The 27,173-nt window shown below is 46.1% G+C and overlaps 1 protein-coding gene across 4 annotated transcripts in view; it reads left to right on the forward strand.

Annotated features, from left to right (window-relative positions):
* The window catches only part of FEZ1 (fasciculation and elongation protein zeta 1), a 493,775-nt gene that overhangs the window by 418,166 nt on the left and 48,436 nt on the right, over positions 1-27,173 (forward strand). For all 4 annotated transcript variants that reach the window (XM_085646026.1, XM_085646027.1, XM_085646028.1 and 1 more), the window contains one exon: positions 11,827-11,892. In XM_085646026.1, the coding sequence (XP_085502152.1) occupies positions 11,827-11,892 (66 nt within the window). The remainder of the gene's footprint in view (positions 1-11,826; positions 11,893-27,173) is intronic.

Consider the following 27,173-nt stretch of genomic DNA (forward strand, 5'->3'; position numbering starts at 1 on the left):
TGGTACTGCAGCCGCCCCAAGCAAGTACTTGAGGAAAGGAACAGCCCACAGTGCAAAATCTTAGCATGAAGACCCAGGCTCATGCATCCACAAAGCTGCTGAGACCGGTGGACCCCAGGCCTAGGAACAAGGCTGAGCAGTGTGAATGCCTCAGACCCTCACACAAGCATAGGGTGCAACCCACTTCACCCTAACGCCAAGCGAACCGCACAGTGCCTCCAGCTCCCAAACTGTAGCCACAGACAGCGAGTGCAAGTTTGGTCAAGCCACATCCACCCCAGCGAGGACTGCGCTGTCGCCGCATCAAGTGGAGCTAACCCTGGAGAGAGCTAAAGGACTCAGCGCAGATGTACCCCGGACGCGGAAGGTACACAGCAGCGCCTACAAGAGAGGAGCTCACTGACGAAGGTGCGCGCAGCAAGTATCCAACGACACTGACGGGTAAGGATGCAGAGGGCACACCCAGTGGCGCCAAGAAGCCACCACAACAAGAGATCACACGGTACAAGGAGCAACGCTACACTGAAGATGTACCACGACGGTACGAAGATTAGCACGCACCAGTGCCTGACAAGGCAGCAAACACAGGTAGTCACACGACGTGACGCACCTCGTGAAGCCGACCAGCCAAATGGTCGCACCACAAAGCCAACCCACCAGGGGTTGCGAAAGGAGGTGACCGACGCACGGGTCAGAATGAATAATCACACCAACCAGTGACCAGCCAGGTGGTCAACACACAGAAGCCAACCCGCCAGGGGTTGCAAAAGGAGGTGACCAACGCAAGGGTCAGTGAAACTACGAAACAAAGGTCTGACGAAAGACCGAAGGTATCCTGCCAGAGATCGTCAGAATGGACCGTCAAGTGGTCCGAGAAGTTCAAGAACGAAGAGGACCAAGAGTATGGCCCCACGAACTTCAACAACCAAAGTGGCTGGTGAAAAAGGAGAAGACGAAGAGAAGGTCACGACCCTAACTAGGAATGCTGAGGAAGATGGAGAGAGTGTCCTCGGACGAGGACAAGACCAGGGGGAACACGTGCAGAGTGCGCGCGCTGCATGGAGAAGCCTGGCCAGACCAAAAGGAGAACAGAAATGGTCCAGAGTTGGTCGAGAAGCGAAGGGATGAAGATATCTGAGTGGCACGTTCGCCACTACAAGAAAAGAAGAAGAATGAGATCTGAGTGGCACGTTCGCCACTACAAGAAAAGAAGAAGAAAGAGATCTGAGTGGCATGTTCGCCACTACAAGAAAAGGAGAAGAAAGAGATCTGAGTGGCACGTTCGCCACTGCAAGAAAAGAAGAAGAAGTCAGAGTGACACGACACCCTCACGGAGAAAAGAATCGAGGAAAGAGAGAAGAGTGTGGAAAGACCCCGAAGATAAGGAAGGCGACAAGTGTCAGAACACTGTGCGTAAGTCCTGAGAACACCCGTGGCACGGAGAGAAGACCATCTGCTTGACAATGCTTTCTTGCATTAATACAATACGGCTTTCTGGGTTGACATGCGAGCATGGCACATATACGGAAGCAGCGGTCACTGCCTTTTACCGGCATTCGAGCAGCGGAGTGCAGGTAATACGCTGCATTCCTGGGGAGGCTCCGTGAGTATTTTCCATCTGGCTTGCACATCAATAGAAGTAATGTTTTGGCCATAAGCGCACTCAGTTCCTTTCCGACAATATCACTCGTAGGTAATCCTTTTCATTCCGCGCTACACACGCCGATGAGGCCAGGCTTTACTACTGGTGTGGTAGGAGATATATGTTGTATGTTAGTTCGTATGTTTATCGCACGATTCTCTCTGATGCCGTTACTCACACCGGAGTAACCTTTTACTGGAAGTGGCATAGCAAGTATATTTTAACGGACTGCACCACCAATCACTGCTCCCACCCCATTTTAATAGACATCACAGTTGTGTGTCATTTTGAATGTAGATACATGTTTGGATTTTTGTGCACACCAGCATGCTGACTCTTCTGCACAGTTCCTGTGTGTTGAGGTGCCATAAATTTTGCAACAAGCGATCACGTTGGGCATTGATATTGCGGTGTGAATCAGCACTGCACAGTCGGTTTCCGGCGACTGGGGTAAGAATGTGACAGCATGCCTCCTTGCACTAATCATGACCAAAATAGATTGTAAAAGTCATATGCACTATTTGTTTTTTTTTTTTTTTTTGAAAACCTTTATTGATATTTCAATCAATTACACGTATGGGCCTACAACCCCCGGGGCCGGCCGCTAAACAGTCAGAGTAACAGAAAGCAAGTATATCACAGTCAGCACCTCGGGGTGCAAAATCTCGACGCTAGCATACTCTCAGTCTCTGAACAGCCCAAGTAGGAGACCAGGATAATAAAGGTTTACATTTTATAATAGAAGAGGATGGAAGGATCAGGCGCCAAACAGTTTCCCAGCAGCGAAAAATGGCAGGCAGAATGATGAACGTAAACAGTAAACAGCAGTCTATCTAGGCAGTGGCGCTGAAACAGGAAGTTCAGGATGTGAAGGAATAACACGGCCATTTGCGCCTGCAACCCCCCTGCCCCAAGACCCAGGAAACTCCACGGAAATTATGGCACTCCGGAGACAACAGTGAATAACAACAAGGGAGTTCTACCATGCTGATCCCAGAAAAAGACAAAGAAGAATAAGAGAAGAAAAGGAGGCCATAGAAAAAAGGGGTTAAAGACTAAAGAACCCCCCCCCCCAACCCCCCACCCTGCACCTCTGCAGATGAGTACGGCCCCCCCCCCAGCAGTGTGCCTGTCGCCCCTGAACCAGACCCGAAATATAGAAGAAACAGAGAAAAAGAGTAGGAAAAGAGCCCCCACCAGACGGGGGGGTAGAGAGAGTATTACTAAACTGGAGGAGGGCCTGTAAAACACGCCCCCGGCTTCTCCCTCCCGCACCATACGTTTTCCCGCAAAGCATACAATACAGAACACGAAATCGACCCTGTCAAAGTGAAGTAAGGAGCATTACACACTTGGTACACTAACAGTTATGCCGTGAGAGCACACAACTCCCGAGCCCGCCCGCCTAGTAGATGACCACCTCTGAAGGGTCAGCCTCATCCTTGGCCACTCTTTACAAACCCACCCATGCATACCCCTCGTCCCAGTGCCATGTCCAATGTTACCAGGAAGAGAAGCGTCCAATAAAGATCAGGAAGCGACACACACGGGTAGGGTAGAGGGCTCTGAAGATCGACACAATCAGCTCTATGGAGGGTCGTCTTTCCCAGTGCTGAGCCAGGATTTACGCTGCACACCAGGCCCAGGAAGGCGGAATCAGGCAGAGCAGGCGACCGTTGCTTGGATGTTGCCTGAGTCGTCGGAGGCCGCGCACGGGACAAGGCCACCACCCCCCACTCAGGTCCGAAACCTCCGGAACAGACCAGATCCACAGCCAGCTGATCGCACGTTAATATACTGTCCGGAGAGTCCAGGCGTGCACTATTCACAGGGGCGGCCACGACACTGTCCCCCCGTGCGCGGTGTAAGAAGTCCCAGTGTACCTGGGGATAGACAGGCGGCAACTGTTCCAACGCTGATGTCACTCCATCGAGCTTGCTCCCCAACACCCAGGCGCCGTGAACCAAGGTGGAATGAAGGGCACCGAGAGCCTCGAGAAGGTCACCGTACCCCAGTACAGCTCCCGGCGCTCGCTCCGCTACGCTCCTCAGAGTCGCACCCTCCCAATCCTGCTGCAACCCAGTGTACAGGATGGTGGATACTGTCCTACCAAAATGGCCGCTGGGTAGATCCAACCCAGATCGGGACCGGGACTCAGGCTCAAGCGCCTCGGGTTCCATGTCGCTGGAAACAGGGTTCCGGGGGCAGGCAAATGATGTGTCCGGTGTGTGGTCACGGGCCACAGTCGTCCCCACCACGGACCAGCGCCCGCGAAAATCCGGGAGCAGCCCGCGAGAATCGGGGCGAGTTACGGGCGGCGTCCGGGCAGCTCACCGGCGAAGGCTGAGGCAATCACCGGAGAGTCTTGGAGTTGCCACCTCGGGCACGCACTCGTTCCGCTACGCTTAGTGGTAGGAACGACCACGGTGAAACGCAGGCCGACATTCGCACCACTCCGGCAGTCCGACTCCACCCAGTCACCGAAGGCCGCTGTTGTTGCACTGCCGCCCGGCCACGGCGTCCACTCGAGGTCCCGGCTCCAGGGCTGCACAGGCCGCAAACTTTAGACGGACATTTCTCCGGCGGTACCGCTGCCAGAAACTTCGGGGTCACACGATCGGTTGCCGCTCGCGTTCACCAACACGGGCGGATAGCGCAGGCTAAGGATCTCGTGCAGGATATCTGTGCGGGGTGCGGAGGTTCACGGAGCCGGGAGCCTACGCTGCCATCCCGGTCGCCATCTTGGCTCCTCCCCCCATATGCACTATTTGATCACGACAAAAACGAGTGCTATGACTATCTCTCTATAATAGTGTTGCCCCTTTTTTTCTTCTCTCTCTCTCTCTCTATAGGTTGGATCTAGGAATTCCTAGTGGACATTCCTCTAGGTGCACTGACATCCCAACCAACTAAATATATGTACTATAGGAATACTGGGTGTCGCCGTCTCAGATTCCTATTTTTAACCCTTTTTCACTTCCTGATGAAAAGCCACGGGATCCACTAGGGACCCATGTGAAACATGTCGACCTAACGTACTCACTCACCACTATCACTTTCACTTGTTGACAATAGAACAAAAGGAAAATACTCACCCCTCGGATATAATGTTTCTAGAGGCCTTCCTTGTCATCAGTTTTAACCTTACCACACGGACTCCTAAATAAAGTTTTTTTAGGGTACCAGTGTGGTAATTTTAACCCACTCACCTTTTCTTTCCTCCCCACACACCCGCACTCACCACTGCGGCGTTACTCCTAAAAGAACTCCGACAAAAAGCCCTCTCGCTGGGCCCGTGCGGGACTGCAGCGCCACCACACGAGGAGCAACGCCCGATGATGAAGCATGACACCCGCATGGGTGTGTGAGGGCAATTTTTCTGAAAGAAGGAATTCCCCCACCTCCATACTGTTTCGCCTCCAACCTACTCTGTGAGTTAGTCTAGACCAAATTGGCCAGTTCACAAGATTTACTCACACATAATCTTACACTATATTTGCGTATTAGTGCATGGGAGTAAATCAATTTACAAGTATAAATTCATGTTTTGTGAACTCCAAATGGGAAGGTACACTGACTGAACATTTCGAAGCATGATTCAACCTGTGACAGGAAATGCTTTCAGAGATCCCACCGAAGTTGAAATATGTGGTACTCACATTTAAAAAAAAAAAGTGTGGGAGATAGGAGACTGGTAGTGCTTGGAGATAGGCTAACGCAGAATGCGCTGTAAAAGGGTTCTTTATTTAGATTTAAGATGCCTTGCCAGGGACACTTTGACATTAGAATAACCATACAGGTTTTAACAGTGCTATCAAGCCCTCCGTGTTCCTTGCCTGTATATTTCTACTTGCTGAATCCATGCCCATTTCATTGTGCCCAGTATACTAAGTTATTATCTGTGCACTGATGGCACCAACTCTTTACATGCCATTTAATTTAATTTTGGAACTGGATCCTCTGCTTGACTTTATAAAGCTATGCCAATATGCCTTTGTATGTTTCTGTCCGGCCCTGTACATTACCCCCCATTAAGTTTGATAAATATGGCAGCCACTTAGGGTTCTTTTATTTAGTCAAGACTCCAACATCTCAAGACAGTAAGCTCAGTGTAAGGGTTACTACAGTTCCCTCTACCCAGGCTGTGAGTGGTGGGCGCATGATTCTAGTCTCGAGTATAGTGGTGGGTGGTTTCATACCAGCTTCCATCAGTTAAATCACAAGCTGTCTTGTGTAACTTATTCCTTGCCTTTCATGATATCTCGAATAGGCATGATGGTCTGTTTGCAGGGAAGTGTATGTGTGTGTGTGTCCTTTGATATCTTTTGGGTTTTGTTATCAGGATGCATTCTTGAAAACATTCCAGTTTCTGTAACCATAAGAAATCACTACGTATCAAAAAACACAGGATTTTTAGTTTCGTCATGAAGCGAAAGTAGGAAATTGAGTTATTAATTGTGCAGGATAATGGGCCTGCTCAAGTAATATGGCCACAATTTTCCCTTACTGGGAACCAAGCACCCCGTTATAGCGCTTGACTCGCTAACGATAGCTAAGCAGTGCAGTCCAAGGCCTACTCAAGGGAGGTGGTGAGGGCTAGTAATCACCACTCGCTGGCACACAATAATAACACTCAATAAATGATTGTACAGTCAGTGCTTTTTGTTTAGAGAAAGGAAAAGTACATTTATTTCACAACTACTAAATACTAAGCTTTAATTCACAAAAATATATATCCGGCATAACAAAATTAGGGGTCGATCAGGATGTAGGACGGATCGCCTCCGCCCGCATGGCGGTAGCGATCCGCCCTAAATCCTTCCCCAGCGGACAAAAGGACCGTCCGCCGGTCGACCAGTCGACCGGGCGGAAAAGGGGCTATATATGGTGGCGGTGTCTGCTAGACACCACCATCCATATTAGCATGGGCGGCGGAGCATGGCTTTCCATGGCAGAGACCCCGCCATGGAAAGCCATGCGGAATCTGCTTTCGGGGGCCTGTTGCGGGCCCCCAGGGTATTGGGGAGGGTGGGGGGTGCACATGTGGGGTACCTATGGTACCCCCTGCATTGTCATGGACATGGTGGCAGGCACCTCGCGGTGCATGACAATGCACACAGTGCATTCCCAGCATTGTGGCGGGCGGTGCTGTGAGCACCACCCGCCACAATGCTGGGAATGGAGGATGCCACGGTGGCGGTGGCATCCTAATTGCAGGTGCGGGACCGCCGCACCACTGGCGGTTGGTCCCAGCACGCTAGGGTGGCGGGTGGACTAAAGTCCGCCGTCCATCTTAATCGGCCCCCAAATGTTAAAAGCACCATCATTTTGTGTGTAAATGAAATAAACAATAATAATAATCATGTGGAAATGCAGTTATTAATATGAGTAAAGCATATAAGCCTTGAACACTAAGCACTGTCAAACTTATTATATCAAAGGATTTTCAAACTAACATGACATGTGCCTGTGTGTTTTTATATAATTTCAGGCCACTTACGGTGCAACTATAAAAATAACCCCTAGTGGGTGCCATTTCAGGCTACATTAAATACAACCATAACATCAGCCCCTAGAGAGCGCTGCATTGCATGAGTCAGTATCTTCCTTACACTACACTAACATTATAAGGCCTATCCCAGGTCAGTGTCTAATCCTGCAGTGTACCCTCTGCGCCAGGCTGCCTGTGCACAGTTACCAGGATATGTATGACCGTAGTCTCCCATGTGCAGCTGACACACGTCTACACATGTGTTCGTGTGTTACTGCCAAGTGCCCCTTACCCTAGCTGCTTATCAGAGGCCTTATTTTAATAGGCGGATACAATGGCAGTATACACGTGCAGTCCATTTGCCATGTGATTACCGTGCAGGAGGCACATGTAGTGAGGCTCACCCACAGTAAACACTCCAAAACTGGGTGACCTACAAAAGCAAAAAAATCCAAGTGCACTAACTGGGCGGAACCCAATTGCAACAGTGCACATTTGAAAAGACCTTGAATTAAACTGAACCTGAGTGCTTCAATTGCTCATCCAAGGCTTCAATGTTTTATGTATCGCAAATTGCCAGGTCTCTGGTCATAAATTTGGATGTTGCATCTCTAGGACAACAAAAAATCCTTACATATTGTTTGTTTGACCCACTCTACTGTTGGGGCAGCATACTGATTTTGTGTCATAAAGGAGTGTAAAACAGTCTATTATAGAAGAAAAACAAAGTTTGAGACAATGCCAGAATGAGAAGTGATGTGAATGTTAGACCATGTTCTACCTCGTATAGAAATGACCCAAATGCAATGTAATTCAGATTCCCACACCATTTTAATCACAGATTTCTTTCTAATCACCACCTATGAAATTAAATATTTATGTATAGCTGAGGCTTTAGTTCAATATTATTTATAACCAAGTCAAAATTCACAATCCCAACCGTAGAATGAGCGGAAATAAGTGCATCTGGGGCTCACTTCAAGGAACCAGCAAGTTTATCATGTTGACTTTAATATTTTCTAGAAATATCATATTTAAGCATTAGCTCTACAAAAGGAATTATATCCTCGACTTGCTAAAATTGTGAAATTAAACCTATCGCTTTAGACATATTTACCAAATAAAAAGCACTTTACTATTGACTTTGACCTTATGTGAGTTTGGAGAATTTTTATATAGGTAAAAGGTCATCTACAAAAAAGAATTTGTGTAGCTGAGTGTTTAACCCTAGGAGGTAAACAGAACTCAGAAGCTTGTGATATGAAAATATTTTAATTGTAAGAAAAAGGGTCAAAAACAGAATACTTTCATTAAATACCTATTATTTATTATTAATACCCCCACATTGCTTTAGTTTTAAAGCAAAAGCGATATTGTACTTAATTGAATCAGGAAAATTCACCCCACTGAGTTGACTTTAATTTTTTTAAGTTAAGCTAGGAACATAATTTGTTTCTTTTTAATTCCACAAATCTGAAGCGCAAACAATTTATTCAAAAAGAAAAACTCTCAATTGATTTTAATGAGTAGCATTGTAAGAAATAAATTAATGATTGGGAAAAACATTGGGCCTCATTACGATGGCGGAGGGACTGCCACCGACAGGCTGTTGGTGGTGGTCCCTCTGCCATCGCAATGCGATTTCCCCCCCTGCCATATTATGATGGCAGGGAAAGCGTTGGGAAAGCATGTCGGTCGCACTGTCCAGACAGGTAGATTAAAGCCGACCGCCCGTCGGACCAAATGCACAGCCCTGAATTGGGATTATGATATCCCTTTCCTCCGGTCGTACTGTGGCGGTCAATCCGCCACAAAACGGCTGGCGGAAACGGATTTCCCAGGTGCAGGGACATGTTCCCTATGGGGCACCTATGGTCCCCCCCTACATATCCCTGCACCGCATGGTGCCTGCCACGTGGTGCAGGGATGTGTCTGCACCCATATTTTGTATTGCGGCGGGGGCTGCTGACCGCATTCCCGCCACAATGCAAAATATAGGTGATGCGACCGCCGTGGTGGCGGTCGCATTGTAATTCGGATTGTGGGGATGCCGCCTCATAGACTGCCAGTCCCAAATCCGAAACGATGGCAGACGGACTGAAGTCCCTCCACCATCGTAATGATGCCCATTATTTTGATTCTATCAGTTTGACCCCACAGGATAAAAATAAAGGAGGCAATTTACCTGTAAGGTTCTTGACTTTGAACATAAGTTCATCAAGATTACATTTTAACATACCTCTAATGGAATCAACATACCATATTCCCAAACACCTTATTTTTAAGGGATCCATGCCAAGCCAAATTTCTGAAAAGGTTCTTTAACAAAAAATTCATTTAAATGAAAAACTTCGGATTTGTCCATATTCAATTTATGTCTTGAAATGTCAGAGAAAATTGATAAGTCATAAAAAAGACTGGTAGAGATGAATCTGACTGAGGTATATATAACAAAATGTCACTAGCGTAAGCCGTACATTTAATCTCCTATTACCTAGTAAAGAAACCTGGGAAATTAACAGACCTATTAGGTTCCTCCAAAAAAGGTTAAAGTGCCAACACATAAAAAGCAACGGGGCAAGAGATATCGCTATCTAATACCTCTTCTAAGATGAAAGCAAGGGGACTGTACTTCATTGTCAGAAAAACTGAACTTCTTGTTGAGTAATATAATAAAGAGATGCATTTTCAAATTTTTCAAACCAAATCCATGCCAAATACGACATTTCATTACATTTATCAACTAACCAAATCAAAGGCTTTTTTCAGCATTTAGAGTAATTGCCACCATTGATTCCTTCACCTTTGAGAAGCTAAGAATAACATTTAAAAATGTCCTGAAATTGTCAGCATTTACCCTCCTTTTAATGAATCCAACCTGTTCCATACCTTTCAAATCTAATAGAAATCTATCAAATTTTAGAAAAATGTTGAAATAATTCCACAGTAAAACCACGTGGTACTGGATCTTTTTCTTTATGAAGCATAAATCTCCTTCAGTTCCATATCACTTTTCAGATGGGTGAGATCAAGATCCTTAACATCGTTTCTTTGCAAATCAATAAAATAATCATTTAAAAGATTCTTCAGATGGGGAATTTTCAGAAACATAGATTTCTTCATAATACTCAACAAAACAACTAGCAATATCAGAATCTCTACAAAGGTTGTCCTCTTAGTCATTTATGATATAATTTTCATTCAATTGTTCTTTTTAATTTTGAGATATTGCTAAAGGGTACCAGATCTATTTTGCCTTCATAGACCCTAGCGATAACTTTTAGTAAAAACCTGCCTGCCCACTCTTTGATTTTTCAATTAAATTCAATCTTTGCAGCAACTAATTTATCTACATACTATCTATTTATTTTTAAGGCATAATGCATAGACATAGCTCCAAATGTTTAATGTTGTCTAATTGAGCTGATGTTTCTTTCTCAGCTGTTCTTAGAGACATAACTAATGATGTGACCTCTAGAAGCAGCCTTAAATCCATTCCAGCGAGGTTGCCTCAATAGTAGTATATTCAAAATAGTCCTCCATGATTTTCTCATAAAGGACATTTTTCATGTAACAGAAATTCATTAAATTGCCATCTGCTTGGTTTGGCAATTATAAGTAGAATATCCAGATTATCCAGATAGGGCATGAACAGAAATCAAGATGGAACCACTCTTGGCACTAGGTAAGATTAGGCAGATTAATACTTTGGATCCACTGAAGAGACCAAAGGTCAACCAGCTATCATTGTGGGTGTCAGCCCACAACCTCTAGCCACCACATTTCCTGTCATATGTGCCAGTGCATTGAACATAGTGCATTGCTTGTAAATGTTTTATCTGCTGTAGCATATTGACAGCGGTACGATCAATAGCATGCATAGACATTTTATCATATACCTTATCTGCCTTTATCCCAGTTCCTACTTGTTCATCAATGATCCCCAGATCTTCTCAAACTTCTTTGAGCATCATCCCACTTCAGGTACCATCCTCTGCTGCCATTAACCAGTCCATGTGACAGATCTATTCTTCCACTGTTGGTGGTGATGGGCTGCCCCACTGTATAGCAGTATTCTTTGACACAACGAGCTTCTGAGGTACAAACAGTTTCAGTTATCTATTCACCTACTTTGTGTCCTATACCAGGAGTATAGTGGGTGTCTCCAATCCCAGGATAGTGCCTGGGATTGGAAACACTAACTAAAATCTAAAACGTAATACTATAGCATTCTGAACCTGTATAGGGATTCTTCTCTGACCCAGAAGGTCACCACTTCCGAGAGTAAGCCTTGACTGCTTGACCGTACTAACTTGTGAGAGTTAAGAGGTAAATTAAATAAATAGTCATTTACTTTGTGTGTAACAGTATTATGGTTCAAGGACAGAAAAGTAAACCACACTAATTGTTACCATTAATGCCCAGGAATCTGACTGCCCTTGCACCCCAAAAAAAGCCAATTGAGACATTCATAACTTTGAGTTGTAATATGCAGGTAAGGCTTCGGAGTTATAGCTGTCAAACTCTACATATACAGTTGTCATTCATTTAATCAAAGCATATACCTGTATTCCAATGAAGGCAAAGTGGCATTGGCAGGATATAGACAAAGAAAGTATAGAGCACTAAAAATAACTGAAAATGCTGAAAGTTTAAAGTATTCTAAAGTAGATCATTACATCTTTTTCTGCAGTTCTCTTCGCTATGAAGGAGGACAACGAGAAGGTGCCTACATTGTTGACAGAATACATTTTAAAAGGTGAGCATTTTTTATAATTTGAAATATAGTGTGTTGTCCACCAACCACCACATAGGCATTCTATCATCCTTTAGCATCCTCTCTAATGGAAGATAAAGTTATGAAACTACACTGGAAATGAATCTGAAAAAGAAGTTTATCAAAGAAAACGTAAACCCCCCATGTGATGTTGAAGAACACAAAGGTAAATAACAATCACAAAAGTTAATGGAATATGTAAGTTTTTTTAATACTTATTATTACATTTTAAAAAGTCTGCTTTTCTTTTTGCTCTGTTGACTGAAGATGAGATTACAGTTGATTTGGGGCTGGACTCTCTATATTTTCTACTTGCAATAACCCTATGTAGCTTAGTTTTGCCCATAATCCAGCACATGACTAGCTTGCCAAGTGCTATGAGCATTTGAAATGCAAGCCACAAGTAATGAAGCTCAGTTGCAGCAGGCCTAAGTCAGTCTTACTCATCAGTTGCTCGCCGGCAGGTGTACTGGGATTTACCCTCAGACCAATACTGAGCTGCCCATGTGCTGTAGTACATGAAGAGTGGGCAGTCCACTAGGACATGCGTGCACTGTAAGAGTGTGAGCCCGTGCAGCTGTGCACCCTGACCAATCAACAATCTCCCCCACATAACAATATGGAATTAGTGTGTCTAATAACACCCAATCATGCTATCTCAAGGGCATGGAGGGAGGTTAACAACACCCAGTGAATGGTTGTAGTTCCTTGTTGCACTGAACCTGGTGGGTGCCATAGAGCGCTATTCTCTGGGTAAGTGCAGGGTTCTCCTTTGTGAGATCTACATTAACAGTCATAAACAATATAATATTTTCCGTTATGTGCAGGGCCCTGGAATGCTTTTCATGAGAGAAAAATCTTTTAAAAATATTTTTAACATTGCCTGGCAGACATTTATTTAGTCTGTTTACAGTTAGCTTTAGCAGTCTGCCATAACTCATGTTTACAGCACTGAGAATGTATTTGCAGGATTTGGGATAGGTCCCCTTCAACCATTGCTTGTTTGGAAGCGGCCTTCATGAATTAAAACAACCCACATTGCAGCCATTAGGCATTGGAAGCGTTAGGTTTTATAACAACTCAGCATTTTATTGGTGGTTATGAGAGTTTGCCTAGCGAGGCTGTTGACTTCAACTAGAAGCCACCTTCAAAAGACTAAAAGGAATACATTTCGCATGATGTGCAAATGCTTTCTTCAGTTATATTCTAAATAAGTAAGTTGCAGCCTCATGCATCAAGCCAAAATCCAGTCGGTAAAATACCGATTCGCTAATAGCTCCCGGTATTGAGTTAAAAATACCCAATCCCAATGCATCAACCCAAAAGCAAAAATCGCTATTTAAGGAATCCTTAAATAGCGATTCCTTAAATAGCGATAGCATTTAAGGAATCCCAAATAGAGATTCCTTAATTTAAGGAATCTCAATTTGGGATTCCTTAAATGCAATGCATGAAAGTTAAAAAATTAGCGAATTCGCTAATTGGGTGGCAAATTACCATGAAGATGAACTGCATGGTAATTTGCTAAAAGTTTGAAAAATGCACTTTTGTGCATTTTTCAAAGTTTCATGTTGCGCACACACATGCCCTTAGAGCATGTGTGTGTGCAACATATGTGCACATATCAATTTCAGGGGTGCAATAGGGTGTCATTTTGACACCCTTGCACCCTTGAAATTGCATGAGCAATTTGCGAGAACCTACTGGTACTCGCTATTTGCTCATGCAATCTCCAATTCATTCCTATGGGCCTGGAGGCCCATAGGAATGATTGGGATGGCATTCCTTAATTGCTACTCGCAATTTGCGAGTAGCAGTTAAGGAAAGTTAAGGAATCGCTATTTGAATAGCGATTCCTACATGCATTGCTATTCCTTATTAGCGATTCCTTATTTTTCGCTAATAAGGAATCGCAAATGGCATTGTTGATGCATGTGCCCCTAGATGCATTATCTTTGCCAGCTGACCACTGGGTAGGATGGAGGGTGAGAGAAGGGTATGGGAGAGTAGGCAAAGGAATGTGAAGGTTATTTCTGATGTGGGAAGCATTGTATGCTCACCCATGTCAGAAAAAGGGAGGACTGAGGCAGCCAAAGCCTCATGCATTTTTACCATGCAGAATTACCGGCCAGTAAAATTGGTTCTCTTACTCCCACAACTGGAAAAACCAGGTGTAGAAAACCGACCTGCATGGAATCGGGCAGAACGGAATTCCATGAGGTAATTCTGCCCTGCCTGACTTGTAATATGGATGACTTAGAGGATAAAGAACTGAGGAAAATCTGTATCTCACGGCCACAGGGCTGTTCTCTCCATCTCTCTCTCTCTCTCTCTCTCTCTCTCTCTCTCTCTCTCTCTCTCTCTCTCTCTCTCTCTCTCTCTCCCTCTCTCTCTGTCTCTCTCTCTGTCTCTCTCTCTCCTGATGTGGTATCTGAAAGATGATGAAAGGGGAATCTTGATTCAGAAATGGGGTAGGACCCGGTTTGGGAAATTCTTGGGCAGCAACGAGCTACTGGGCTTCAACTGTGTCAGTTAACATATTTTACATCTGGTGTCCTGTGGCCACCTTAAGGTTGGACCCAAAGCTGAACACCAAGTGCCTGCATTTAGCACTTGACTCACAGTTAGTAAAGCAGAGTGGTCGAAGGTTTATTCAGGGAGGTGGTGTGCTCTAGAAAGTCAGAACTTAGCAGGAGCATTCGTAACATCCATTACCACTATCACTCCAGGCATGTTCTTACTTTAAAAAGAAAATCTTCTGTTCGAGGCATATGAGCTGCAGAATTCACACTCTGTGCAAAGATCGCCATCTGGTGTTGGGCTCGGCTGCTTGCACCTTGTTGTTGTCTTGGAAGAAGTCTTTTGTAGTCACGAGATAGCTGACTCCTCCCTTGGACGATAGTGCGCATGGGCATCAACTCCATTCTCGGATTGGTTTTTTCCGCCATCGGGTTTGGATGTAACTTCTGCGCACTGGTTCGGTACTCCATTATCCAAACCTTTTCGACGTGCAAACCATCAAAAAAACTCGATGGTATTGTTTTCATTCGCGTGCCCTTCGACGCGCTACTCAAATACTAGATTCCAGTCGTCAACAGCATTCGGGCCTACGGCTAATGGAAAGGACTCCGTTTAAAAAATGCCCCCAATGTGGAGCTAAATTTCCACGCAGCGACCATCACAAGGTCTGTAACCTCTGTCTCTCGCCCGAGCACGAGGAGAGTAATTGCCAGGCCTGCGCCTCTTTTCGATCCAAAAAGACTATCCGTGATCGCCGGGCCCGACGACACATTATGGTGCAATGAGCAGCTCCGGTGCCAGAGGACATCTTCAGTGAAGGCCCCGATGTCCCGGAGGAGGATTTGGAGGATCTGGAAATCGTTTCCGAGGCAGACGACTCCGGCGATCACATCACTCCAGGTCAACGAGTGAGTACAACTGCCCCTACCCCAAACCCACCTGAAAAAAAGAAGGCTCCGGTCAAGACTTCGCCTGCTGGCCCCAGTCGTGACCGAAAGAAAGCTTCAGAAGCCACGCCCCTGGACCCGGCTCTGAAGATAAGGGAGAAGCCTTCCGGCGGCTCGGCATCGACCAAACCGCATATCAGTGCCCCGCAGACAACATCGGCACCGAAGCCGGGAGCACATCCTACTCACGCAATCACCAAAAAACTATCGGCACCAGCACCTTGGCGCCAAAGGAAAAGGCCTTGGATCTGAAACAAAAAAATTCGACATCCAAGCCGAAGGATCCAAAAACCCTCTCGAAGGCTCCAGAGCAGAAATCTAAACCCCGCTCGGTCCTGAAAAAATCAGCGCCCAAAGCGAGGAAGAACTTTTTCGACCGAATCCCATCAATCCGAAACAAAAAACACTCCAAGTGGACCCCAAAACAGGACGCGTGGTCAGTGTTCCTCACAAGAAGAGGAATCTGGACCCCACACATCCCTGAGGTGCCTGTAAAAAAAAGAGACTCTGCTACTTCACCTTTATGACCCTCTTCTCCTGTTCTTCCTCCTAAGCGTTTCTCTCCACCACATTCTCCCATAATTTCACCATACTCACCACCACCACAAGATGAAGATGATTTAGGGTGGGGGAGGGAACAATGACCCTTCACTGACCCTAATGACGACACAGATGTACCACAGGACAATTGGGATGATTATGACGACGCAGTAGGCCCTCCAGACCTTCCCGATCCCGATGCATACCCAACAAAGCCATCTCCCCCAGATGACAATATTGGTTTTAGCCAGCTTATAGACAGGGCTGCCCAGTACCATGGCATTCAAATGCACGCAGAGGAGGGCGTCCTAATAGGCACCTTTGCACAGTCACAAAAAACTGTACAAACTTTACCAATGCTAAAAGGCATCATTAAACACGCCCCAGCCATATTCAAAGACCCTGTAAGGGCTAGAATTCTCAACCCCAGAATTGACAAAAAATATAAACCCGCTCCCAATGATCCCACCTACATCAAGGGTCAACTACCTTTAGATTCTCTTGTGGTCACCAACGCTAGAAAACGTGCCAACTCTCAAACCTCCGGTGATGCTCCACCTCCCGACAAAGAGTCCAAATTATTGAATGCTTCGGGCAAACGAGTTGCTGCCCAAGCAGCTAATCACTAGAGGATGGCCAATGCGCAGGCATTACTTGCCAGGTATGATAGAGCTCATTACGACCAGCTAGAAACCCTATTGCAGCATTTGCCTCATCAATATAAGACCAAGGCCAATGATTTGATTTAAGAGGGTAAATTAATAACTAATGCATCAATCAAGTGTGCCCTTGATGCAGCAGACACCGCATCTAGGTCCATTAACACTAGTATGTTACTAAGAAGACATGCCTGGTTGCGCATCACTGGCTTCAAACAGGAGGTACAAACAACTATCCTCAATACCCGTTCAATCATGAACGACTGTTTGGCCCAGCTGTGGATATAGCTTTAGAAAGAATGAAAAAGGACACGGAGACTGCTAAATCCATGGGAGCATTACAGTCTCCATCCACACGAGGTTCCTTTCGACGCTCCTTCTATAGAGGCGCATCCAAAAATATCAGAGCAGACACTGCTTCTTGTTCCTACAAAAGACTCACACAAACATCCCCTAACAGGAGATATTTTAGAGGTGGATACAGAGGAAATAACAACAAAGGAAGAGGCCCAGGTAACAACAACACTCGCCTATCTCCCTCTAATAAACAGTGACTCCCCTCCACTCCCTCCAGACCATTCCACTCCGGTCGGAGGGAGACTCTCACAGTTCCTACCTGTCTGGAAATCCATTACTACAGACAAGTGGGTAAGACAAATTATCCAGTATGGTTACTGCCTGGAACTTACAGCAGCTCCACCAAACATACCACCCAAGTAGCGTCCCATGTCCACGGAACATCTGACACTCCTCAAACAGGAAGTTCTTTTGCTGCTTCAAAAGCAAGCAATAGAACCAGTCCCCATACAACATCAAGTAACAGGAGTTTACTCTCTATATTTCCTAATCCCCAAAAAGGACGGTACCCTAAGGCCAATATTGGACCTCAGACCCCTCAATCTCTAAATACAGTCAGATCATTTTCACATGATCACTCATCAACAAGTCCTTCCACTGATTCAACAAGGCAACTTCCTTGCCACACTAGATCTCAAGGATGCCTACTTCCATATTCCCATACACCCTGCTCCCAGAAAATACCTAAGGTTCACACTGGACGGCCAACACTATCAGTTCAAAGTCCTTCCATTTGGGGTGACCACAGCACCCAGGGTGTTCACAAAGTGCCTTGCAGTAGTAGCACACTTGCGAAGACAACAAATCCATGTTCACCACACTTATCAAACCATTCAGCTGCTACACAACTTGGGGTTCACAGTAAACTACACCAAGTCACATCTTCAACCATCCTACATGCATCAGTATCTAGGAGCCACAATAGACACTTCCAAAGCTGTAGCATACCCCAATCCAGCAAGGATAGCCAGTATGCAGACCTTCATCTCCAAGTTTCAGCCCCAGCACGAGTGTTTATGCAACTCATAGGAATGATGGCCTCTTGCATTTTCATTGTACCTCACGCAAGACTTCAGATGCGCCCTTTACAGGAATGCGTAGCACGTCAGTGGAACCAGGCTCAAGGTCAACTTACAGATCTGGTGTTGGTGGACAGCCGCACACATCGCTCTCTGCAGTGGTGGAACACACAAAATCTTTCCAGAGGGCGGCCGTTCCTAGAGCCGGTTCCACAGATAGTGCTAACAGCAGACGCATCACTCACCGGCTGGGGAGCCCATCTCCTAAACCACACGTTTCAGGGCAGGGGGACCACTCATTAAAAACTGTTCCACATCAATTGCCTAGAATTACTGGCAATTTTTCTAGCGTTAAAATCATTCCAAACACATCTCCTCAACAAAGTTGTCCTAGTTCGCACAGACAATATGACAGCAATGTATTACATTCCACAAAACACATATTATTATTATTATATTATTATTATTTTGAGATTTGTAAAGCTCCTGGTGACCCGAAGGCATCCCCGCGCTATAAAAAACTGTAAAATCCAGGACGTGCGAAAACCAGGAACTATTTGGGGAAGAGGAGGGTTTTGAGTTTTTTGCGGAAGAGTGTGTGGCTGGGTTCCAGACGAAGCAGACGAGGAAGTGCGTTCCATGTGGAGGAGGCTTTAACCGAGAAGCGGCGTCCACCGGTGCGCGACTTCTTGAATCTTGGGACTGTGGCCAGATGATCGTTGTCCGAACGGAGGTTTCTGTGGGCTTTATAAGGTGTAATCATATCTTTGAGGGTGGCAGGTCCAACCCCCTTGATGAGTTTGTGCGTGATGCACATGGCCTTAAACTCCACTCGCTGGCGGACCGGAAGCCAGTGCAAAGATTTGAGGGCCGGTAAGGTGTGGGCTCTGGGGGGAAGGTTGAGAATGAGTCTTGCTGCGGCATTTTGTACGCGCTGAAGTTTGGTCAGGGTGGTTTCAGGGGCCCCGAGGTATGCGGCGTTGCCGTAGTCCAGGCGTGCTAATATGAGCCCTTGCACCAGAAGTTTCCTGGACAGGGGGGGCAGGAGGGGGAGGATCTTCTGTCAGAACATCTTCCAGGGCTAAACAATCAGATGGTGGATCTGTTAAGTCGTCAGACTCAACAGATACATGAATGGGAACTTCATCCGCAAGTTCTTCAACCCTTCTTCCAGATGTGGGGCCAACCAGACATAGATCTGTTCGCCACACATGCAAATGCAAAATACCCAACCTTCGCCGCCAGGTTCCCACACCCGTTGTCCAAGGGCAATGCGATATGGATGAACTGACCAGGCAGATTTGCGTATGCTTTTCTGCCACTCCTGCTCATTCCACTAGTAGTACGCAAGCTCAAACAGTCTCTCAAGATGATCCTAGTTGCTCCAACATAGGCACAGCAACCATGGTTCACAACACTACTCGAACTCTCAGTAGTTCCACACCAAAAATTACGTCTCTCCCCAAAGCTGCTAAAGCAGAACCATGGAGAGATAAGGCACCCAGATCCAGCTCAACTGAATCAAGCGATCTGACTCCTGAAATCCTAGAGTTCGGTTGCCTTAACCTCCCACCGGACTGTATGAAAATTATTAAAGAAGCCAGACGCCCCACTACTAGAGCTTGCTATGCAGCTAAATGGAAGAGATTTGTCATTTACTGCAATAATAACAACATTGACCCATTGGATGCTTCAATTCAAAACATTATCTGCTATTTGCTACATCTACAAAGATGCAATCTGGCATACTCATCAATAAGATTACATCTGGCTGCCCTTGCCGCATACCTACAAAACAGACAACATTTGTCATTGTTTAGAGTACCAGCTATCAAAGCCTTTATGGAAGGCCTTAAAAGGATAATTCCATCCAGCCTGCCACCCTCTCCAGTGTAGAACCTAAATATTGTTCTTACTAGACTCATGGGTCCCCCATTTGAGCCTTTACAAAAATGTGAATTACAATTCCTTACATCTAAAGTAGCTTTCCTTGTCGCAATTACCTCTCGCAGGAGAGTAAGTGAGATCCAGGCTTTAACCATACAAGAACCATTCTTACAAACACATCGTAACAAGGTGGTTCTTAGGACAAATCCAAAATTCCTTCCCAAAGTAATCTCTACTTTTCACCTTAATCAATCAGTAGAGTTGCCAGTATTTTTCCAAAATCCTGATTCTGTAGCGGAAAGGGCTCTTCACAAGCTTGATGTCAGAAGAGCTTTACTTTACTACATAGACAGGACTAAACACTTTAGGAAGACAAAACAACTGTTTGTAGCTTTCTCACCACCTCATAAAGTCAATCCAATTTCCAAAGCCGGAATGGCCAGGTGGATAGTAAAATGTATTCACCCTAGAGCGCATTCAACACGCAAACTAGGGGCTTCCATGGCATTCTTAGGGAACATTCCCCTAGAAGACATTTGAAAGGCAGCAACATGGTCTACAACACAAACCTTCACCAAACACTATTGTGTAGATGTGCAGGCAAAGCAACAAGCTTCTGTAGGCCTAGCTGTTCTTAGGACACTTTTTCAAACCACTGCAACCGATACAGGTGACCACCGCTAGGGAAGACACTGCTGTACAGTCTATGCACAGAGTGTGAATTCTGCAGCTCATATGCCTTGAACGGAAAATGCTACTTACCAGTATGCATCTGTTCTTGACATGTAGTGCTGCAGAGATTCACACGCTCGCCCACCTCCCCGGAACCTGTATCTGTTCCAGTGTTATCTTAATTAGATACATTCCCATGGACATCTTTCTGTTTATTACAAACTCCATCATTTCCCTTCATGGCGAAAAACAATCTGAGGATGGAGTCGATGCCCATGCGCACAATCATCCAAGGGAGGAGTCACCTATCTCGTGACTACAAAAGACTTCTTCCAAGACCACAACAAGGTTCAAGCATCCGAGCCCAACACCAGATGGCGATCTATGCACAGAGTGTGAATCCCTGCAGCTCTACATGCCAACAACAGATGCATACTGGTAAGTAGCATTTTCATTATTCTGCACTGAGCTAAATGCTACACATGAAAATATAAATGAACATGGAAAGGTAACAGGGAATGTAGTAAAAGCTTTATGCAGTAATCAAGAAGCAACTGCCCATGGGATTTACACAAGTTTTCCCAATAAAGTACCCCTAGTTTACAGACTTTGAACAAAGTTTTTTTTTACAAGCAATAGGCCACTGATTATTGATTGCATAAAAGGGTTATTCACATTCAGTCATTGGCCGTCTATGGACCTTGAATACAGGAGTTTATGTGGCACACCAGGCAAGTAAGGGCCGGATTTAAAGTTTGTTTAATTGATTGAAAGTTTGTTGATCAGTGTACTCCATTGCAAACACGAAGGAGTACCCTGTCCGCCAAACTCTCTGTCTGCCTGCTTCATTTAGAGACTGGCAGACTGTAGGCTTTCTGTTGATAGACCCGATTGGTTCAGTCAACAGAAAGCTTCCTTCATCAGCTTGACAGAATAGGAGCGATCAGCGGAATGGCATTATTACATCTGCCCGCCTTACTGAGGGGGTTCAGTGTGACATTCTTTTTTTCTCTCCATCACAACCAGGAACAACCTGGTGGTGGGACAGAAAAAAACTTGATTCCCCCCCCCACACCTAAGAAGAAAACTCATAGGGTGGGAAGGGGTCATTAGGACGTTTGGTGGACAGCTGCCAATACCAACAGCTGCTAATTGAAACTTTGGTGGAAGGCCTGGGGTCAAGGCTTGTCCTGATGGAGCCAGCTGAGCCTCAACCGGCGCAAATCTGGCACTTCCCCCACTTCTAAATGAAGAGGAATGTTTAGAAGTGGGGGAAGAGTTGGCATACAGGACATCTAGCATTTCTGGGAGATTCTGTTACAAGCAGTAAACATTCATTAACAGCTTTGTAGTGGTTTATTTCTTAACAACATGTATCCGGTACAATGGCAACACACATCCTCCCTTCCTGGTTTCCCTATTCTCTTATGACATACATCTATATACATATCATTACTACTCACATTTTCCTCCAGATTGTCCTGTGCAACAATATCTTCACCTGTAACACAATCAGACACCACATGCAAAGGTACTGCCCCTTCCCCAGAGATTCTATCGTTAGCATCACATTGATTTTCATCCAGTCCCATAGAATCTGAAATGTTCTTATGATAGTAAATATGGTCACTAACATGTTCCTGGACATCAATCAATGGATGATTAATATTTGTAGGATATTCACTACTCCTCTCCTTCCAAGCGTCAGAATTGCCAAAAGCTATTGTTTTGAGGTTCCATACCTTACCACTGTTGAGTCTCATAGAATTATCCAAAATTTCAATGACTCCCTCAGAATCATAAAATTAACTATGACCCTTTTTAACAAAACCCAACTTTAATCGCCACCTTCTTAGTACCATTTTTGGAGTCATAGTGTAGTTTACTTTTTTCTTTGCAGTTCCTTACGTTCCCTCTCACATCTTCAACAGACCAACTCTCAACACTTAGAATGAAACAGCCATCCAGGGTTAAATTCAGAATTTGGGTTTCGCCCTCTCATCGTGACAAAAGGAGAAACACTGGTGGATTCATTTGTTGTAACTCTATAAGCCAAAACCGTTTCCCCAAGTTGGGTCTCCCAATCTTCATTGCTTGCAATGGCTAATTTTATTGCCCCCTTCATGGCACAGTTGAATCTCCCACCTATTGGCTATGCCAATGCTTGTTGTAGGTGTGTACAACACTATCAAAAGTAGAACATGCCCCCAGCTGTGCTCCCAAGCTACAGTCCTTGAAGGAAGTGTCTGTACATGTTAGTTGTCTTGATGAGCCATGACCGAAGGGCAGTCAAGCTGATGATTCCATATTCAATCTGCTGCCCATCAAACGCTTTTCCAGCTCTCTCCACAAGAGAGGCCACACTATGACGAGAAGCAAAAGAGTTTTTTAGGGGAGGGAAACTGCTTTTTAGTTTCCCTTGACTTCAATCTTAAACCATGGGATATCTGATGATTAATGCATCCTTTACCCATAATGCACTATTGCGGAAAGTTAGCCGGAGGTCTAGTGTACCAGACTGGTTTCATCAATGTCTGGCACAGGTTCAATGGGTTCATAGTCGCATCCCCTGTGCCATGGCTCAGGTCTCCCAGCAGAACCAGTGTGTGGTGTGAACTCCGGCTTTGAACTCTGTTCTCTGTGCCATATGCTCACCGTGTACTCGTACCCAGCGTAACCTATCAGCATATTTAATACGTGTTTTATTACAATGTGTTAGGTGTGCATTATGCCAGTGTATTTCATGAGCACATGCACACATTATTTCAATGTGTTAGGTGTGTATTATGCCAATGTTTTTAAAGTGCGCAATATTTGAAGGTGTGCAGTACAGGGATTGTTTTTTCCAAGTTTGCAGTTTTAATGTGTGCATGGTTTTAAAACCTCATGAGTGGTGGCGTCATGCCTTCGGAAGACGAGCTGACGTTTCTGATTGCAATACAGGCTTGACTCTTTGTTGGCTTGACGTTGATTGTGTTTCTTGCTAATCAACCAAAACAATGACTTGTTGAAGGCCACAGAAGATGTGCCGGTGCCAAAGGCTGTCATGACTCGTGACATGTTGACGCTGTCACATCATGTTCCGTTTAGTCAGGGGATTCCGTGTAAGTAGATTACAAGGCAGGGGGTGTTCTCTCCACATCACAAACCATGCCTAAGGCAGGTGACTTACAGGGGTTGCACCTAGGCTGAGAGAAAATGTACCCTCCGCCTTTCGAAGGTTACTACATATCATTTGTGCAACTGCTGTAGTGGGACCGGGCACTAGGATGGAGGGCATCTCACTGCACCTCAGTTATGGTTATATTTCAATATCCAACTGGTTGGCAGGGGTGGACATATTTTTTTGCATGCTTTGGGGCTCACACCCGCTTGGTGGCCACTGGCCCTCCCTGTGAAGTGATGACTCTTGAAAAAGTGTGTATCAGGAACCAACAGAGCAGATGGTCCCTGTTTACCAATTCCACCTTGGAAGGCCCCTGCATGGACTCTGTCTGTCATACATGTATTTAAAATACACAGCAATGGTCTGGAATGCTTCAATTACTTACTTGTAACCCTACGACTCTGATTCTACTCACTCTTCCCAGTCCTATGACATGGGATAAAGACTAGAAGGAAAAAGTGAAAAGGATGTAATGCTTAGATTTCTTCTCTGTAATCACAATACACTGATTTACACTCACTGTAGGACCTGGGGTCTCCAGGCCCTATGGGGCGGTACCGTGACACGAGCGGTCGGGCCACCAAAGGTCTGTGTGTAAAGCAACCATACAACACGCACCTCACATGGGACGAGGAACACACACAATAAGTGACGCCACACTGTAGGAGTTATGTAAATACTCAAGTTTATCCAAGTAAATCACGTTAGATGCAGTTCATGAGGTGGCAGTACATTTCATAAGCTGATAATACAATTCCTAGCGATGTACATGTCAGTCAGGAGCTATAAATGTTGGTCATACCATAAATGCAATTCATGAAATATCAGTACTGCCTGAGATACAATTACCACTCACGTAGATGTACCTGCGCGCTTCACTTTCCTGTAGCGCCTTAGAGGGGGTGATTATAGCGCTAGGCGCACTATCGGGTGACGACCTCAGAACGGGGCATCTAGCACAAAGAGCTACTCGTAATCAAGGACATTTAGCACTTCAGAACGGAACATAAATAACAGAGCGCTACTCGTAATCAATGACAGTTAGCACTTCAGAACGGAGCATAAATAACAGAGCGCTACTCGTAATCAATGACATTTAGCGCTTCACAACGGAGCATGAATAACAGAGCGCTAGTCGTAATCACTGGCGTTCAGCACTTAAATACGGAACACAAATACAGAGCGCTATCTGTAATCATTGGCGTTTAGTACTTTGGAACGGAACATAACGAGCAGAGCGCTGCTTGTAAGCAATAGCATTTAGTACTTCGGAATGGAACAGGAAGGACAGAGCGCTACTCGTAAGCAATAGCATTCAGTACTTCAGAACGGGGCATGAAGCAGGGAGCGCACCGGGACTTGGGGAGCGAGTCTCTCGGGCTCCGGTGCAGTTCGTAGGGCGCCACGCTTCAGTACAGTTCACGGGGGCACAAGGCAAGGATCCCTCGGCGGGGTCTCTCTGACGGGGTGACAAGGGGGACTCCCACGGAGAGGGAACCCGGGCTGAGGGTGCGGTGTGGCTCCCAACCAGTAGGGGGCGCACCGGGGTTAATCCCAGCCTCCAGGCTTACCTCGATCTCGACGTCGGAAGGCGTCCGCTCCAGCGATGATGGGTGGAACTCGTCCTCGACCTCGCGCACCTCTCTCGCAGCTGCGACGGCAGCGACGGGGCCCCGGGCTTCTCCGCGGCCTCACGACTCTGCAGGGCACTCCTTCCGGCCTCCGGGCCGTGACGGTGAGCGCGCTGGCTTCCACGTCACTGGGGGGTGCTCAAGTTAAGGATGGGTGTTCCGTGCTCAGCGGAGCACGCTGCCGGGGGTCCCAGGCCAGGTCTGGGAGCGCAGGGGTCACAGCGCTAATACCTGGTCTATCCCCGGTAGTTCTTCAATCTGCTTTGCATACGGCTTCAGGGGTCAGTCTGGACACGCAGTCACAGCGCTTGGCATATAAGTTTAGAGTTCAGTCTGGACACGCAGTCTCAGCGCTTGGCATATAAGTTTAGAGTTCAGTCTGGAAACGCAGTCTCAGCCTTCAGTTTCTGTTCTCAGATGTTAGATGAAGTCTTGTTGGCGCAGATGTATCTGGCGCCCTTAAGGGGTTCTGTTACAGGGGGGTAGGGATGGAGAGGGCGACTAGGTCCTTCCTAGTCAGGCTGGGCAGAGGTTCTCTGGGTCCTCCTACTGCTGGGCAAGATCAGTGGGTTTCACAGGGTCCCTCACTCACTTAAGAGGCAGCACCTAAATCCTGTCACTCTCAGAGGCATAAGTCCCTGGCTAGGCCCTACCGCCTACACTCCTGGTGGATTCTTCCAGCTCTGCTTCACCCCACTGGCCAACTCACCACAAAAAGTTCCCTCCCTCACTTAAGTAGCCCTAGGTCAGGTGACCTCTAGCCAAGGCGGCAAAAGAAAAACCACACCTCCCTTCTAGAAGGTTCCAGCACATTCCAGGAGCTTCCCCACTCTACCTATGGAACAAAAAGGCGGGCTGGTGTCGCAACATTGTTGTGGGGTTCCAGCCAGCTCCTGGCAGCTAGGGTGCTACTATGAAAGACCACTCTGCAGTAGCAGGGGCCTGGGCAGCCATCTTGGGAGAAGGGAGCACCTGCACCTTAACACTGATTGGCAATGAAAAGGCGCCCGGAGACCTAGTCCAACATAAAAATGAGGGTGGAAAAAATGAGGCACGATCAAAAATGGAAGGGGAGACCACCCTAGGGCTGACAGGTCCAACACTCACCTATGTGTTTTTGCTGTGCATTGTATTGCATTGTAAATGCTTGTTGTTCTTACCGCATCGCACGGTTGCAGAGCGCGAACCACAGGACGGGCACTGCAGAGGGTAACCAGTCCGCTACTGCTTGTAGGAATGGTGACGCGGCAGAGGAGGGGTGCCTCTGCCTGGCTGCAGTTCCCTTAATATGTTCTTCTGCAGCAGCAGCATGCACAGCCATGGGAGCGTGGGGTAATACAGGCAGAGAGTGAACGTGCAGTCCGGTCTCAGGAAAGCACCTCTCCCACACTGCTAAAATCTGCTCCTCCTTTCATCCTATCCTCCTCGTCACTATGGCCCCCAAAGCTCACTGGAGCATGCTTGGTATCCTATTCATACTGGCTCTCACAGGTAAAAGATATGTTTATATTTTAAAGAACGCGCCCTGTGGTCTTGAATTTATACTGCAACGTGGTTTAGATAGCGCTTAAAATCAGCGTTCACCTAGCGTGCAGGTGAACCCCACATTTGTAGATAACTGTTGTGGCATAGCAAATGCGTGCTTCACCCAGTATCACTCAAACTAGTGATGATGGGATTAAAACTTGGATCTTTCTTCTGCCTACTAGACAGCAAATGCTTCATGCGATATACCAGTTAACCAGTCATAAAATGCTTTAAAGATCACAAAAAGAAACAAGCGCGGGCGCCTCGCACTGAAAAGAGGCAGCAGGGGGAGGGGAGAGAGGAGGGGGCCTGGCCTTCCCTTGCGGGAGTGAGAAAAC

This window comes from Triturus cristatus, chromosome 3_1 (assembly GCF_964204655.1).
Source record: "Triturus cristatus chromosome 3_1, aTriCri1.1, whole genome shotgun sequence".
Classification (NCBI taxonomy): Eukaryota; Metazoa; Chordata; class Amphibia; order Caudata; family Salamandridae; genus Triturus; species Triturus cristatus.